This window comes from Larimichthys crocea, chromosome XX, assembly GCF_000972845.2.
Source record: "Larimichthys crocea isolate SSNF chromosome XX, L_crocea_2.0, whole genome shotgun sequence".
NCBI classification, from domain to species: Eukaryota; Metazoa; Chordata; class Actinopteri; family Sciaenidae; genus Larimichthys; species Larimichthys crocea.
In genome coordinates this window covers 15,284,109-15,302,274 of record NC_040030.1, presented here as the reverse complement: position 1 = coordinate 15,302,274, position 18,166 = coordinate 15,284,109, and the positions used below count along the sequence as shown (strand labels likewise).

At 43.6% G+C, this 18,166-nt stretch overlaps 2 protein-coding genes across 3 annotated transcripts; both read right to left on the bottom strand.

The window, feature by feature from the left end:
* Window positions 1-1,356: 1,356 nt before the first annotated feature.
* LOC104933349 (NADH-cytochrome b5 reductase 2-like) lies at window positions 1,357-6,826 on the bottom strand. Its single transcript, XM_019261379.2, has 9 exons — window positions 6,719-6,826; window positions 6,502-6,630; window positions 5,768-5,840; window positions 5,031-5,137; window positions 4,786-4,915; window positions 4,623-4,706; window positions 4,268-4,353; window positions 4,064-4,163; window positions 1,357-1,753 (listed from the first exon to the last, which is right to left on the bottom strand). The coding sequence occupies exons 1-9, from the start codon at window positions 6,731-6,733 to the stop codon at window positions 1,581-1,583; spliced, it is 897 nt and encodes a 298-aa protein (XP_019116924.2). The 5' UTR covers window positions 6,734-6,826; the 3' UTR covers window positions 1,357-1,580.
* Window positions 6,827-7,417: 591 nt separating this feature from the next.
* LOC104933350 (ovochymase-2) lies at window positions 7,418-17,840 on the bottom strand. 2 transcript variants are annotated; one of them, XM_027291929.1, is made up of 16 exons: window positions 17,504-17,840; window positions 17,320-17,417; window positions 16,238-16,335; window positions 15,971-16,143; window positions 15,795-15,890; window positions 14,659-14,822; window positions 14,355-14,556; window positions 14,185-14,214; window positions 13,968-14,058; window positions 13,725-13,858; window positions 13,451-13,594; window positions 13,030-13,154; window positions 12,848-12,941; window positions 11,625-11,756; window positions 11,472-11,552; window positions 7,418-7,790 (listed from the first exon to the last, which is right to left on the bottom strand). In XM_027291929.1, exons 1-16 carry the CDS (start codon window positions 17,565-17,567, stop codon window positions 7,639-7,641), a joined length of 1,878 nt encoding a protein of 625 aa, XP_027147730.1. In that variant the 5' UTR covers window positions 17,568-17,840; the 3' UTR covers window positions 7,418-7,638. The 2 variants fall into 2 exon arrangements, with proteins under 2 accessions (XP_027147730.1, XP_027147731.1); XM_027291930.1 differs by lacking the exon at window positions 17,504-17,840 and having other exon boundaries at window positions 17,316-17,417.
* Between the last annotated feature and the right edge of the window lie 326 nt (window positions 17,841-18,166).

Below are 18,166 nucleotides of genomic sequence, written 5' to 3'. Positions count from 1 at the left end.
ATTAGTCGGCAGGACGGGGCCAGGCTTGGGTTCTGCCAACGACAGATGTTAAAACAAGAAAGTTATAACGTAGCTAAAACGAAACACCAAAATGAATCAGGTATGTTTTTTTTTTGTTCTGACACTGTAACGTTAGTGAGAAAGGCATTCGCAAAGACAGCAACGTGTCGTACCTATGACAACCACAGACGTATTCAGCTAACGGTCACCATTTAACACGGTCACTCGTTAAACCTAAACACTGGATGTGTCTTTAACTTATCGGGGGGTTAGCTTAAACAAAAAGAATTATGCTATTTCCCCAATTTCATTAATAAAACACTATAAATAACCCATTTGTAATACATCTTATATATAATTTATCTATTTCTTCAGATGTGATATATTTCAACTTGTACTGCTATTAAAGGTCCCAGTGTGTCACATTTAGCGCTCCATCAGTGCATAATTACCTGAAATAACAATCAACAATACCTTTCTCCTGCATGCCTGTAAAGAATGGATGAAACCACCCACAGTTTCTGAAGAGCCATTGTGAGTAGTGATGCACGATATGAAAAATCTCTTCTATCGATAACCGATAATCATTATTTCAACCCAAAACGACCACACTGGTGAAGACATGTTCATTATTAGTCTGGCAGAGCCAATAAGGGCGATAGTTTTTGGGGCTACTCGGCCTGCAAACAATTTCTCCAATTATTAATTATAGAAAATGAACCTATCGGGTCGATAAAAAATGACGTAATTTCTCCCCATATCCCGATATTTATCGGTTTGAATAATATCGTGCATCCCTGTTGTGAAGTTCAGTGAGGTGGGTCTGGTTGCCGCCATCCTGGTAGTCCTGCTGTCCCATACGAGCGCAGGTGGGCTAAATGATGCTGGTTGCTCAAACAAGCCATTGTAGCGACACCCACCTGTCAATCAAAGCGTCCACGCTCTTAATCCTGCATAACTTTAAGCCTTAATTAATGTGAACAGGTGAGTTGTTATAAATTCACCCTCAGTACAGTTGTCATGAAGGGGAAATAGCTACAGAGACCAAAACGTTTTTTTGTACCAGGCTGTAAACATGTTTATTGCTTATTTCTAACATGGGATTATGGGGACTGCTACCTGGAGCCAGCCTCAAGTGGGCGTTAGAGGAACTGCAGCTTTTTGGCTTCACTCTTCACACACCACAGAAGTTGCCACTTGCCAGAAATCAAAAACTTTTGGCTTCATGTGAATGATGGGGCCCCATCTCCAACTCTAGTGGGCACAGGTCCCGGACTACAGAGTGAGTCAGTTTTTGTACAGTCCATAAAATGACTATGATACATTCATGCTTTGACATAAGAGTATGAGTCAACACTGTTTTTACTTCTTTATTTTCACAAAAAAAATCCCTTTTGGTCTGAAAAAACAAGATTCACTGTTGACTTGTATGAAATGTTGGATGACATACTGCACGTTAAAGTACACACAGAGTTTTTCATAGCCTGTTACCGGGTACTGTGTTTGTCGATGGAGAAGATCGTCAGTGGTGATTGGTGGTTTAGTGATTGAATTATTACAGTTTTGTCATTATCAGAACACTAGTATGCAAAAATGTTTTCTGTTTTGTGTCCCAGCTTGTCCAGATTCGGCAGGCAGGCGTACTGGATCATCGGCGGAGGGCCGCACAGGACAACGAGGACGTCGGTGGACGGAGCGGGGAGGTGGTCCTTGATCATGTCTTGAGTCACGAACCCTGAACTGTAGCTCCAATTTTAGGAGAAGAGAGAGAGAGAGAGAAAGAGAAAGACGAAACCTACTTCAGAGATATTTTGAACAATTTACATTTTGGTTGAACATCCAAGCAAGTTCATCACATTCGCACCTTAGGGCCACAAGTCACCAATCAGGTTCCAACCTTCTTGCTGTTGAAGCAACAGTGCTAAAATTGCACACACATGGCGCCCTGACTAATGACAACGAGCCCCAAGGAAGGAGTTCAAGTATCTCGGGGTCTTGTTGTTTCAGTGATGGGAAATGGAGCGTGAGATGGACCGGCGGTTGGTTTGGACGCTGTACCGGACCGTCAGTCCATCTACGTTCCAACCCTCACCTTGGTCATGGCTTTGGGTAGTGACTGAATGAATGAGATCGTGGATACAAGCAGCTGAAATGAGCTTCCTCCGCCTGGTGGGGGGAATGTACATGACAGAAACATCTATGACTAACTATCCAATCTATGGCTCCGTCACCAGAGAAACCAGCCTTAAGTCTGTTATTTTACCCTCTTTACTGCCTGTTTCTATCATTTTTCATCCCTGTGTGTCAGCAGAGCGATGCATGCTGGTGAAGGAAAACCAAATACAGGATTTCTTGTTGTAAAGACAAAATGAATTTAAAACAAATGAAACACGAAGACGTTGTTCAGCTTTCACCACAGAAAATCATCTCTCCCTCCGAGGCGGCCAATAATGACGCTGCTAACGAAGAGCACCTCTTCTGTGAATAATGATCAAAGGCTGATGTGTTTCACTCTCTAATGACAGGCGAGGCCTTCACGGCGGAGATTATGTAACAATATTATGCATTAATTTCTGCTGCTTTTAAGGATTATGCAAAGGAGACATGAGATTTTTTTTTTTTTGCTAAGCTACTCTAACACCTTGTTGGAACTATCTCTCTCCTCAGCTGCAGGGATTTTCCTTCCCTGAGGAGGCTTTGTTTGGTTTTCCACTCTGATATTCAGCGGTGAATCTAAAAGAACCGGGCTTTCAGACTTTAAGAGATTTGCGATTTATTCAGCTTCATATGCCTGGCACTGTGCCCGTGTCTTTATGGTAACATGATAAAAAACTAGTCGTGGAAAATGTTTCCCACAGATCACACACATCGCTCTTAATTGAAATGATTTAAAGCAACAACGTGGAACTTTTTGGAGGAAATGTTTTCTGGTTTTCCCTCTGATGTCCTCGGCTGCTCCGCCTCAACTCTCTGTGATTTACAGAGTTTATGATGGACAGTGAAGTAAACTGTGACAGCTGTAGCTGCTGTTAGATCATGTTAGCTCAGTCTGTTAGCTGCTGTTAGCTCATGTTAGCTCAGTTTGTTAGCTGCCTGTTAGCTTCATGTTTAGCTCAGTCTGTTAGCTGCTGTTAGCTCAGTCTGTTAGCTCAGGTCTGTTATCTGCTGTTAGCTCATATTAGCTCAGTCTGTTAGCTGCTGCTAGCTCATGTTAGCTCAATCTGTTAGCTGCTGTTAGCTCAGTCTGTTAGCTCAGTTTGTTAGCTCAGTCTGTTAGCTGCTGTTGCTCATGTTAGCTCAGTTTGTTAGCTGCTGTTAGCTCATGTTAGCTCAGTTTGTTAGCTGCTGTTAACTCAGTCTGTTAGCTCAGTTTGTTAGCTGCTGTTAGTTCATGTTAGCTCAGTTTGTTAGCTGCTGTTAGCTCAGTCTGTTAGCTCAGTTTGTTAGCTGCTGTTAGCTCAGTCTGTTAGCTCAGTTTGTTAGCTGCTGTTAGCTCAGCCTGTTAGCTCAGTTTGTTAGCTCAGTCTGTTAGCTGCTGTTAGCTCATGTTAGCTCAGTTTGTTAGCTGCTGTTAGTTCATGTTAGCTCAGTTTGTTAGCTGCTGTTAGCTCAGAGCACTAGGGGAGTGTTAATGTTTGTACCACAGGCGTTTTGGACCACCAGGAAAAGGTGTCATGCCAGAATTGGAGCTGAGCAATACGCTAAGCTATAAAAAAACTTATCTTTGGACTAGACCAGAGCCGGACAACCAGGCTCAGCAGCCTCTACGGACATAATGGCAGAGGAGAAGAGAGCGAAGAGGACATTGACGAAGGACTAGAGACAATAGTAGAGAGTGCCGCCGGACAAGAGTAAATGTGGGACTGACTTTTAGTGGTTGGTGAGAGCTTGGTGAAATAAAAGGCTGAAAGACAGACGCCGAGCTGGGCTCAGTGATATCAGCTGCTGCTGGAGACCTGGTTGATGTTTGTCTGTTAGAAAAGTTGCCGCTAGTTGTTGATCAGTTATAAATACTGTTGGAGTAGTATTGTATATTTAAATAGTTGAAGAAATGCAGCCTCACCCTGCGGAGGTTTGTCCAGCGTGAACCAAACTTTAACTTTGTCAGGGTGGTTCCTCTTCACCTCCTCCAGCTCCTCCCTCAGCAGGATATCTTTCTCAGTCTGAGAAGTGAAAGAAGAGATTTAATTTCTCCAGAGAATTCTTCCTTTTATGTGCCGTACAGTATTACAAGAAGAGATTTCCCAAAACAATTTACAAAGCTGACCTGGTTGGCGAATATGAGGGAGCACTTGGTGTTGTCAGTCGGGTCTGCGGTGATGCTGCGGATTAACTGCAGCATCGGAGTGATACCTGAGATGGAAAAAGGCATTAAAGTTGGTCTCAGAGGATGTTTCAGGGTGATCATATGAACGGTAACGTCTCTCAACTTTCTCAAAAACTGAAACATTATATTTTTTATTAGGGAGGCTGCAAAGAATCATCATGATTGCAGCGTTGGGTGTCATTTAAAAGAGAGAAAAGCCATAAAAGAGTTGCAGAACTTTAACAGTGATGTAGAAAAAGAAGATTTCAGCCTCTGTGATGCGTTCAGGTGCACAGTAGAGGGATTATAAATTAACCTGTTCCACCGGCGATCATTCCAACGTGCTTAAATCTCCGAACTTTGGGCTCCGACTTCTTGTCCGGTCGGATGGAAAACTGACCTGATCGGGAGAGTCTCAGTTAGTGTTTGTCTTTGTACAACAGAGACATCTAGTGGTGACAGACACAAACACATCATACCATTCCCCTTATACACCAGCAGTCCGTTGGGTCCTCTGAAGTCAATGGCATCTCCTATAGCCATGTTATCCAGGTACTGAGACATCTTCCCTCCATCTGGGAACGAGGGGTGGATGTTCTTGTAGTACACCTGGAGAAGATACAAAAAGAGACACAACAACTTTAGTCTTTCATTTCATGATAGGATCGTCTGGATCACCTCATCTGCTAACGAAGATGTCAAAAATGTCTATAATGTTATTTACCTTGACCACCAGGTCCACATATCCCTGGTCCTCATCACTGGACACTGGAGTGTAAGCTCTGACCACCAGACTGCCGTTCACCTTGGCGGACAGGTACACATGCTGACCTGAGGGCAGGACGAGCAGGGAGGATGGGTGAGGTGAGGTGAGGAAATAAGAAGAACACGGAGACATTAATGGACACCTTGATTACCTGCAGGATTAACTCAAAACAACTCAGATACAGTAAGTCCAAACCGAGAACCTGAAGATCTAAAGACCCAAAGATCTAAAAACCTGAAAACCTGAAGACCTGAAGACCTAAAGACCTGAAAATGTAAAGACCTGAAGACCTAAAGACCCAAAGATCTAAAAACCTGAAGACCTAAAGATCTAAAAACATAAAGACCCAAGGATCTAAAAACCTGAAGACCCAAAGATATAAAAACCTGAATACTTGAAGACCTGAAAATGTAAAGACCTGAAGACCTAAAGACCTAAAGATCTAAAAACCTAAAGACCCAAAGATCTAAAAACCTGAAGACCTAACGATCTAAAGACTAATACCATCTTGTATTCGTATTTGTTAACATATCTCAAAATGGGCCAACATGAACTTGAGACCTGAGATGTACAAAGTATTGCTGCTCAGACATGAGTGTGTAAATGTTTAAAGATATTTCATGAAACGTTTGAAAGAATCGGCTGAAAAAATCTTTGTAAGTTGTGCAGAATTTTATCTGAGAGTGTTTCAGTACCTATTGGCAGTCCAAGGATGTGACCCGCAGATGGAAGACCAAACCGAAACTTCTTTGTGTCATGGCTGATTTCCTGTACAAGGACACACACACACACACACGTTAGAAAAAACACATTCAATGCCAGAGCTATTTGCTTGAAGGTCCTTCAGTGTGAGCCCGGGTGGTTTCATGCAGTATATTTGATAGAAGAGTTACCACTAGAGGTAAGCAAGGAAGTGTGTTTAAACCCTTTACTGCAGCAGCAGCAGCAGCAGCTCAGTCCAAATGGACTTTGGGAACCAGAAGGTGGCTGGTTCAAGTCCAGCTTAGACCAGAGTATGGAGGGTGGACACCGCATCACTCCACCATCATTTGCATGTCTGTAGGGCCTTTTGTGTGTGTGTGTTTGTATTTGTAGCGTAAATATTTGGAAAACTTTGCATTCAAATCTCTAAAAAAGAAGAACCTGAGTGTATTTCAGGGTGTAACAGATAAAAAGGTATTTTGGACCAACGGGAAGAGGTTTAGAGCTGGTGTCATGCCAGAACCGGAGCTGGAAAAGTGGGTTCAGCAGCCAAGCTTTAAATGCTTAAAACATGAATCTATGTGGGCGGCATGCTTCATATAAACTTCAGAGTTTCAGTTCAGTGAAACAGAAACTAGACGCCGCAGTGTTCGCTCACAGTTGAGTCACAATCAGGTTTAAATGTAAACGTGTCTGCAGGTTACAGTCCTGGTTCTGTTTGTCTTACCTGTTTCTCTATGAGGGGGAGAGGATATTTGACCGAAGAGTCCTGCAGAGTGACTGGAAGCTTCTTCTTCTGCAGGAAGAACAGCACGGACACGACCACCACAGCAACAGCCACCACCACCGGGATCATCTGCAAGACAAAGATCCCGTACAGAGCGGAGACTAAACGAAGCATGTGCACATACGTGCATGATTAAAGAGTTAGAGAGTTCTCTCACCATGTTCTGATCCATAGTTCCTCTGACAGCTGGAGAGAGAGCAGAGTCCACTGTCCAACCTCTTCACACACCTACACACACACACACATATGAAGGGCCTCTGAAGGGGGCGTGGCTTCCCACTGGGGGAAAGGTGACATACGGTGCAAAGCACCAATAGGAAGTCAGATCTCATCATGACACTATGTGGTACAGAGGTGGTGTTCAGGCAGCGAGGAGCCGAGCCATGAGATCACACCACCGAGGGAGGGGAGGAGAGAAAGCACATTATACAACAAGAAGTGACAGAAGAGACGTAAAGGAGTACTTTTATTTTACATTTTTAAAGCTATAATCCCGAGTTTAAGATCATACTGCACGAAACATTTTATTTATTTCGATATAATACACGATAGAGAAGTCTGTCTTCGAGTTAACGAACAACTTTAACATGAGGACAAAGTTATAAAACCTAAAAAGAAGTAAACAAACTTTTAATAAATGATATAAAACACATTATAGTTTATTATACGCGGATTTACAGACGTTTGTAAGTGTTTATTTTATTTGTTTGATACCGACCTCTGTGTCTGTGAAGTGAAGCCAAAAAACTGCAGTTCCTCTTGTCGTCCACTTGAGGCTGGCTCCAGAAGTGAGTCAGTCTCCATAAGTCCCCATGTTAAAAACTTCACAGCAGAAATAAACATGTTTACAGCCTGGTACAAAAAACTGTTTTGGTCTCTGTAGCTAATTTCCCCGCTCAGGATCACTTCATCTCTTAATGTTGGTGCTTTGAACAAGACACAGACCAGAAAATCTGTCAACAAGTGGATTTATTTCAAACTTCTTCTTGTTTTATCAAACTCAATTTGAATTCTGTGCATCCAAAAGTCAAAGTATTTCAGCCTGGAGGCCTTCTCTTCTTCTTCTTCCCACCGGTTTTACTTCCCACTCCCTGAGGATCCTCCGCTGTAGTAGTCTTCATCATCCGAGCTCGTGTTCATATCCAGGCCGAGATCCTTTGAGCTCTTCGGGTCACCCTGAGAGGACAAAGTTCTGGTGCTGGACCGCTGCACAGCTGTGTCCGCTTCATCTAGGTTCACAGAAAAACAGGATTATGGTAGAAGCATGACAGGAATGCTTCAAAGAAGCCAGTCATTATCTGAAAATAAGCCCAGACAGGATGAAGCACAACCCAAACATGAGGTGGGAGGTTATGATGTGTCGAAATATTCAATATAAATATTCAAACGTCTCTTACAACCTGTTTTATACTGTTATAAGTCACACAGCACCAACTTTTTGACTGATTCTGGTGAAACTGGATCATATTTTATGTCCGTATGTGTGATTTACAGTTTTCTAATGAACAGTAAACTAGTAATGTAATCAGAACAAATACTCGAGTACAGCTGTCCATATTTACCACAGTGGGATTAATACTCAAAAATACAACTACTACGTGATGCTGCTTTAAATTAAATCTATATTTAAATATCTAAATTCATCCAGTTGAGCTCATTTTGTGATACTGGCCGGCTCGCTTACAATAAAAGCACAGAGAGGTCTTTAGTTTTGTTTCACCACTTCTCTCCTCTCTTACTGTAAAAGAGCCTCTGAGCAAGGCACTGACTTCCGGCTGCTGCAGCGGAGCTGACGGCGGTCACGTAAATGACATGCAAGATGCTTCTCCTGCAGACGTCACGCGACATGAACAACAGCTGAGACCCATTTGAACTCATCTCTTCTTCTCCGAGTGCTGCTCGTGAATTCGCACTAGATGGCGCCCTGCACCTTCAGATGACAGCTCCCTTTTTGTAGTTTTTTTAGTTATAAAACATGAAAGGTAACTTCCTGTGGCAAAATGAATGTTTATATCATAAACAACTTCATGTTCTGTGTTGTGAGTGTAAAGAAATACACTTTAATCATCATCATCAGGGTTCACAGATTCATGTTCAAGGGCAGTGGCTCCAAAACCGGGAGGGAGGACAGCGTTAAGTGTTTGAAAGATACATGTGTGGTGCTGTTAGATGTTTAATTATTGGGGGTTTTCTTTCTTCAGATGTCTCAGAAGTATTTGAGTAATTCAAACAATCTTGAACACAAACCAAAGGCCAGAATGTTTCCGGCCTTGTTTTTGTTCTAGTCTGGAAGCTGCTGGCCCGTTTTTTTACATGATCCACAATTTGTGCTCTACAACCTCCTGCAGTCCAAAGCAACGACAGAATAAAGCTCAAAATATGCAGCTCTGGTTGTCTCCATGTCGGCTGTCCTGACTCTACAACCTCCTGGGTTAATCTAAGCAAAACCCGTCAAAGTCATGGATCATCAACGGATCTGATGCCAGGTGAGTTGTATAAAAAATAAAATTAGCTACAGAGACCAAAACTGTTTTTTGTACCAGGCTGTAAACATGTTTATTTCTGCTGTGAAGTTTTTAACATGGGGACTTATGGAGACTGACTCACTTCTGGAGCCAGCTTCAAGTGGACGTTAGAGGAACTGCAGTTTTTAGCACCTCTAGCAGCAAAAAAAAAAAAAAAGGCCTCTGGACCAATAGTTCTGTGTTTTACCAGCTTGTCTGAGTGCCTGTGAACACAACACACATTGGACCAGACAGAGATGAACATCACATGATACAGGAACAGTGTTTTGACCACACGGCTCATGTGTTTCCCCCAAACAAGAAATTATTTCACTCTAATTCATCTCTATCAAAATATTAACCTTCAGAGAACCTTCGAGCCTCACCGACAAACGATTCAGGACGAATCTAATAGAACATGAAGAAGTTCTACTTCATCTTCTAGAATCTGGTGGACCGAAGGCTGAAGGAGACAGAGTTGGTTTGGACCAAGCGGTGACCTCTGAACTTCACAGCAGAAATAAACATGTTTACAGCCTGGTACAAAAAACAGTTTTGGTCTCTGTTCAGATTATATTAAGGCTTAAAGTTATGCAGGATTAAGAGCGTGGAAGTTTTGATTGACAGGTGGGTTCTGCTACAGATGCCTTGTTTGAGCAACCAGGCGTCATTCAGTCCACCTTAAGTCCTTCGATGATCTTTGCCCATATTTAAATTAGCCGGGAGGTGGAAGAGGCAGTACATCCAACATGGCGTTGGCGGCTTCAGATACTGAGTTTATGAAGAAGAGTGAGACACAGAAGGTACAGAAAAGCAGCAGCACAGTCCCAGAGGAAACTGGTGTGCTGAGGATGAACCCTGGAGGACCCCGCCTCTGAAACACACACACCTGCATCGACCTGTTCCCCAGGTCCTGTTGTCATCACCTACGGCCTGTTGCGGGACTTTGTCTCTGTGGAAGACGAACAGAAACGCCCTGAACACACAGCACAGGAAGTGAACAGGGAAAACTCTGTTCCGAATGATCAGCTGACGTGTTGGTTGTTTGTTTTGTCGAGGCCGTGGATGAACGTCAAACATAGACGCTGATATTCCTGAACGCAGGACGATGAAAAGTCATTTTGGGGAGCGTATTCACATCTTAAAATTTGAACATTTGATGATTTTGGGGGGGAAAAAACAAGAGGCTACTGCTGCAGTTCCTCTAACGTCCACTTGATGCTGGCTCCAGAAGGGAGTCAGTCTCCATAAGTCCCCATGTTCAAAACTTCACAGCAGAAATAAACATGTTTACAGCCTGGTACAAAAAACAGTTTTGGTCTCTGTAGCTAATTTCCCCGTTCATGACAACTGTACTGAGGGTGAATTTATATACAACTCACCTGTTCACATTATATTAAGGCTTAAAGTTATGCAGGGTTAAGAGCGTGGACGCTTTGATTGACAGGCCGTTATAAATGGCTAGTTTGGGCTCCCAGATGTTGTTTGGCCCAAAAAACAGTCACATTTTTTGGCCTTTTACTGTCATGGTTTGACGGTTTTTCACCGTAAATTCTACTTTTTTTTTTACAGTGTAGTGTTGAAACATGTTGGAGGATCTGAAGTCTCTTACAGTGTAGTGTTGAAACATGTTGGAGGATCTGAAGTCTCGTTCTCAGGTAAGAAACCCATAACTATTCTTATTTTCAGCTGGTTAAACACTAATTAAAATATTTATATTCCCCTTTTACACATTTAAAAATAACTATTCACGGAGCTAACAATAAAACTTCACAACTCTACAACGTGTGACAGAAGTGAGATTTTTTACCCCTCATGGAGAAACAGACTTCTGTCTTATTTCTGGCGCAGCTCGCACTTCAATATTTGGTTTTGGGGGAGTTTATTACTCAGAAAAAGATAGATGAGAGAAAACAGTAACAACGTGGTGAAAATACTCTGACACTGGAGGTGAAACTTATTTATTTTGGGGGGTTGTGCAGGAGCGAGTGTGTCATTTGGCCTCTCATGTCTCAGTTACAACTCCAGTGTTAAATATCGCATTCCCTTTCTAAATGCCATGACACTACCAGTGGAGAGTCGCCTCTCCTCTACATTTCCTGACGTGATCCTGATCCGCCACGTGCCCGTTCTTTAATGTAACCTTCACTCACAGACCTGACACTCGGAGCTGTTAAGCACCGATCCACCTCCACCGTTGACCGCCACGGCTCCAAAAGCAGCAGCTGAACCGTCAAGTGCCTTGCGTAAGTACTCGAGGACTCAAGGTGAGTTACTCATTCATTCACTCTCTTTCACTTACGTAACAATTTACTGGGATTCTCGTCACCGGCCTCTCTCTGAATAAGTTTTAACTCATTCGAATGTAAAAGAGGCCGAAGAGAAGAAGATGAACAAGCCACCAACCGTATGAGGTCCAATCATCCTGATGGTCTCGCATGCCGTCTCTTCGACTCTTCACATCTGTTGTGTTCGGATCGTGGAGGTCTGCAGAGAAAATAAATATTGAAGTATTTAAACCTCTGTTAGCTGCTGTTAGCTGATGTCAGCTGGGATTACCTGTACGGCTGATGAAGGTGAGCGTAGCACTGAAGCCTCGATGTGTGATGCTGCTGTCTGACGTGAACCGAAGCACCATGACGCTGTTGTAGGACAGGACGGGTGGAGGAACGCTGCGACCACACAGCACCGCTACACAAGACATGACAAAATAAATGATTGTGGGTACGTTACATTGTATTTGAATATGATCATAATGCAGCAAAGACAGAGAGAAGGTTTACAGTACCAGGAGAACAAAGTGTTTCATTTAAGATTTAAAGGTCTGTCGAGAACTTTGAATGTGTCTTCAAACACTATGAAAATTTTTACGATTAGAGCTGGCAGAAATGTTTCACAGAGTTCAAGTAGCAGACACATTTGAATCATGACCTTCATGGTCGAATTACTGCGAAGAAACCACGACTGAGGAAGACCAAGAAGAAGAAGAAGGAGAAGACCAAGAAACACAAAGAATGGACATTAGATCAATGGAAACCTGGACTTTGGTCTGATAAAGCCAAATTTGAGAGTTTTGGTTAAAACCGCTGTGTCTTTGTGAGACTGTATAGAAGGTGAACGGATGGTTTCTACATGTGTGGTTCCCACCCTGAAGTATGGAGGAGGAGGTGGGATGAGGCGCACTTGGCTACCAGAGCATTTTTCATCAACATGCCATTCTATCTGGTTTGAGATTAGTGAAACCATCATGACCCAAAACACACCTCCAGGCCCTGTAAGGACTATTTCACCAAGAAGAAGAGTGATGGAGTTCACCTGACCTCCACAATCACCCGAACTAAGCAGAGTTGAGATGGTTTGAGATGAGTTGGACCGCAGAGTGAAGGAAAAGCAGTAAGGCCTGATTTTCCGTAAGTTGTGAGGTGCGAAGCGACACAACCGGGCAACCGAGGAGGCAACGTGATCAGAGAAGGTTAGTTAGTCATCAGGACGCTACCCTGGTAGGGGCGAGACATAGGGAGTCAGTGCTGATGTTGATGTTATGGTGTATAGTAGAGTTTGGCTGAAGGTGGTGAGCCTTCATCCTTGTGGATATGTCTGAGAGGCCTTCAGAGATCTGTGCAGAGACCGAGGTCGAAATAACAGATAGAGCTGTGTGTCGTCTGCATAGAAGCGATACAAAAAGCCATGAGAGAGGATAACAGTGTAAATAGGGAAGAGAAGCACCAAGCACTGTAGTGATACAAACATAAACAAAAAGATTCATCATTCATCCACCCTACCGATCTCCTCTGTTCCTTCAACGTCTCCGAGGACAGTGAGGGAATCGTACAAACATCTGTCGGACTCCTCCAGATCAAAATCAGCGAAGTCGAGCTGAAATTAGACGAATTACTCGTGAGTTTGTGACGAAAAGCTGCGCTCTTACTGAAGAGTTTGTAAAGGAGAGGATTTTGTTTATCACCTTAACAACGTGACCCCGTGGAGCGTAGACAACCCAGCGGAGGACACAGTCATTGCCGTAGAGCTGTGGATAATTTGGGCTGTGGACAGCAGTCTGATCCTCGACTAGAACGACACTACTGCATCCTGATTACACACAAACACACCAACGTTTACTACACTTAACACAAATACACACTCATCTGCACACTGAAAACAAAGGACCCATTATTAACAGCTGTGTGTGTGTGTGTGTGTGTCATTATTGTCATGGGACAACTCCCAGGTTGCTAGGAGATCCACAATCAACATACAAATTATGGGGCAACTACCGCAGATGAACTGCTGCAGTACTGTGTGTACATGTACTTCAGCGCTACACATATGTGGCTGTGTACTGTGCAGTATTCTGTGTGTTTGTGTCGTATGTTGCGTTTCTCCACCAGGATCGATGTGTCCCCGGACAGCACGATGCCTGACGACGAAGCCGCTCTCCGCTCGGTTAATGTCAGAGGAGAAGACGAGCGTCGCATTCTGGGAATTATTTAGGAGCACCGAGCCGGGGAGGAAATGTCCGCAGAAAATACCTGTAAAAAAATAAATAAATTGAAAAGACGATGAAGGTCTACAGGGGAGCGGAGCCGATGTCGTGCCAGAACCGGAGCTGGACAATACGTAAATTATGCTCATGAATGTTTCCAGGTGACTGAAACTCACCGACAGGCCTGCTGATCCCGGCTGAAACGACGAGTCGATCGTAGCGACAGTGAGAGTCGTTCTCCAGATGGAAACGATCAAACTCCAGGAGGACACCGTGACCTGGAGGAACGCTGATGGTCCACACACACAACCTGAAGACACACACAGATGTTCACATTCATGGGTTACTGACTTTCAGTTTGTGGTTTTATGGCGATGAAGTCACAGTTAAAACTCCTAAAATCTGTGAGTGTCACTCACTGGTTGTCGTCATAGTGATCACCGGGGTGGGCGGGGTTTCTGATGACCCCATCACTGTCATTAACAGGCCCGTCTCTCACACTGCAGAGTGCTGACACACACACACACACACACACACACACACACACACACACACACATATATATATAAACACACATCAAAGAAGCTGATCATAAAATATAAATGAATGAGTGATGAGGAGGAAAAACAAACTCACTTGATGAAGTTGTTCTCAGCTGTTCATCAGCTAAAACATGGAAAAATGTCAATATAATTTGCTAAAGTTATGCATAATTTAATTTAGTAGCAGACTACACAACCCTAACACTGATTTTAGCCTAATGCGATGAAGCTTCCTCATCTCACGATAACCTTATCTTAACACACCGTCTCTCAGTTTCCGTTTGATCCAGGGCAGCAGCAGACGGACATCAGTGAAAACCCCCGGAGATCCTCGTCTGGAAGGGGGTCGGCTGCTGTTGTTTCCCCAGCTCCGACCACATCCTTTTCCCCAGGAGGTCACGCCCAGCGCTACCCAGTGACCGCCGCCTGAACCTGAGGGACACACCAGAGGACCCCCTGAGTCCCCCTGGAGGAGGAGGAGGAGGAACGTGGGGGAGGATTAAACCTGTTTCTACCAAATGCTGAGAATTCATCAAAACCGACGAATGACTGACATTTCTTTTTCTACCTGGCAGGCATCTCTTCCTCCTCTCTCCGGCCCGGCACACAGAACCGTCATGGCTGGCCTCTGGTTAAGAAATGAGCTTTTGATAGTCTGGAGGACGTATTTACATTTAGCTGGGTCCACCAGGTCTAACTGGACCTCTCTCAGCACCGCAGGAAGACGACCCTCTGTGAGAAAGCAGAAGAGAATACAACAAGACTAGATGCTTGGTGCCAATTTAACAGCATTTATTTAGCACTGAGGTTAATGGGCCATAAAGTTGTGTGTTATGTATTGCCCATATTATAATACTGACACTACATAAGTACAGTGTTAATACCACAATCTGTATCAGTCAGGCTCCAAGGCATGACAAGCAGAAGGACAAAATGTCCTAAATTCAAAATGCAGTATCGACTTTTATTGTTGTGACTTTTCTGCCCAGCAACAGGCCGCAATCGACCAATCAGAGCAGAGCAACGGACAGCAGCTGTGTCTGTCAGTTAAAACTGCTGAGAGAGAGAAAGCCTTCAAAGTTCACCTTCGAACAAGAGACCACTATAACCAAACCATATGTCGTATCAATAAACTGAGAGAATTTTAAGCATCCCGAGGTCTTGCTGAACACGTCGATATATAATTTGTGTGGCTAAAGTTGAAAAATGTGACCTCTAGAGCGAGGTAAAAAACTGGTACGTCTGCTTTCCCTCCACACATTTCTGCTCTCAGTTAATATGGGAGTAAATGGGGCAGTTAGTGGGTGATCCTGACACATCTGAGCTAACGGAGCCAAAACTATAAGTCTGACAGCTTCAGCAGTAACACGTGAGCGACCGGCACAAATTTTCCTACAATTTGATGTTAAAATGATTCCCGTAGAGTGAACTTTGTGCCCTCTGGGGGCATTTTTAATACAATTTTTGTGACCGATTTTTCTCTCCACTCTCCACTCTAGCGGTCATGTGACTCACTCTAGCTTCCGAACATTCCGTCCATAAGCGCCCATGTTAAATTTTCCCGCTCTTTTTGACCCATGTTAAATTTTCCCGCTCTTTTTAAAAACATACAGAAGAAAAAACATGGTGAATCTTAATGGTGTCAAGGCACAATAATAAATGTCTGCTTTCACGATATTCGGTGGGAGTGAGATTACTACTTACTTTCCTTTAACCTGCCCCATCCACCCACGATACAACTGGTCTCAGGTGGGATGTTCTCGTCAGGTAAAGGCAGACATATCGGGCGGACACGAGCTCCTGTTCAAACAAAACGGGATGAGTGCGACATCGAGGACTAACGTCGTCTAAACTATGAAGGTCGTTAAACGGAAACGTGCCCAGTCGGATGGGTTGATTCAGCTCCATCAGAGCTATGTCGTAGCTCATTGGCAAAGCGTGACGGTACTTCTCGTGGACGGAGACAGACTTGATGTCAAAGACCTGCTCCTCTTCGTCGTCCACTCTCTGGTCGAACTCTCCAACCACCGCCCTCACACCGCTGAGAAACTCTCTGGACGGGAGGAGAGAGTATTGTAATGTTCATGAAACATCAGCAGGCGGATCGGCGGTAACGTAACGAGATAATAAAGAGTAACGGCGAGTACTTTGAGAGCGATGCAAAGCAGTGTGCGGCGGTCATTATCCAGCGATCAGTCAGGATGGCACCTCCACAGAAATGAGAGCCTCTGTTCTGCAATGAAACCTGAGCATAGATAACATGAGTTTAATCGAGATTCAACATTCACACGGCCGAATACAGAAACATATAAAATGAATGATAAGTATCTGGATGTAACTGATTTATCAAGTGAAACGAGTTGTAGTTGTAACACGATGCTAATATTTAATATCTTATCAACCTTTTTTCAGCCCAAGGACCCCTTAGACAAGAGACAAACAGAACAGAGACCCCCACAGTAATTAATATTTTAAGCCGGGCCTGAAGTAACTTTGAACATTTGAACTTTATTTAACTTTTATTTTTACCTCATTAACCTATTTATATACTGGGCTATTAGCCTATATGTGTTTAGAATTGATAAAAAAGTTGCACAATTATTATTGGTCGCTAAACGCCAAGCGCTGCCGCAACTTTGGCCGTGTCCACTGATTCATCCAATTGGAGCCCAAATGCCTCTGCTGTTTGTAGTTTCTCAATTGTCTGCATCCTCACAGTCACCATTATTTTGGTGAAAATTGTCAATTATTATGACAAAAATTGGCGGACCCCTTGCAGTGCCTCTGTGGATGCCCTTGGGGTCACAGACCCCTGAGTTGGACCCCTGTTTTAATGTATTATGTTAAAGTCTGCATAGTAGCATAATGCAACATTAGAATGTAGTCATGCCATTAAGCCTACAGCGTTTTCCTGTTCGCTACCAGCGATGCTTTACTCTGAACCTAATGCTGTCATTTAAAGCGTATTCTGTTACGCAACAAAGTAAATTATGCAGTACGTGTCAGTTGTTGTGTGCAATCAAATACTAGAGAAAGTGTGTAACTAATCTGCAGTCTGACCTGGATGTTTCTTTATCTACGGTGCAAAAAAATGACATAGCAACATCGAAGGATAAAAGAAGAAGTGGTTATCCTGCTGATAGCAATCAGCGGTGAACACAAAGAAACCACAGCACAACAACACTAAAGCAACTAAAGACGTCAAAAGAAGAAAATGTTTCTCACTGACGAGCCATGGATGCGATCCGTACGAGGCCTCGGCGCCTCCGACCACCCTCAGTGAGGTAACCATCGGACTCCACGTGTGAGGAACGCCACATTTTGGACCTGACAGATGACAGATGAAATCTTCTCAGGCTCCTCTCTTGATGTCTTTACAGCATAAAAACATCATACCTGCCTTCCAAACTCACCTGTTTGAGCAGCATCGATGCCAGAGTTCACCCAAAACCAGAGAGAGAGCAGAGCAGTCCTCATCGTGGTCCACAGGGACGATTGTGAACAGAGGACGGTCAAAACAAAGTGACTCTTCTGAGGTTAAAAAAAAAAAAAAAAAGTGTTGGCGCTCTCTCAAGGTCGGCCGTGGTGTGAACACAAAGTCACAGCAGAGCTGCTGTAAAACACTCAATGACGAGAAACGGTCGTAAAACAGTCAGACAAAGATGCAGAGCTGTTACTGTTTCACATGTGAGCTGACGTAGATAGAAAAGAAAGAACAAGACAAAGTTTGTTTTGTCTTTTTTTCACCTCTGAGCTTTAAAAACATGGAGAAGAGTTTAACTGTTCATGTTTTCTCTCTGAGTCTCATTGTTAGAAGTGGTCAGCATGACCTTTGAGGTGACGTTTATAAGATGGGCCTTCACCTTTACTTCATGTTGCTAATATTTAGTATTGTTGTAAATGCCTGACATTTGTTCTGTTACTTTCCAGCGGTTTGATCGCTTCCTGTCGAGCGGTAAAGACTGACCACAGAGCTGTCATTAAACAGTTACAGACTGCATCCGCAGTAAAACAGAAAACCAGTCTGCTACAAACACAAACACGAGGCAGGGTATTAGTTTAAGTGCTGAAGAGTC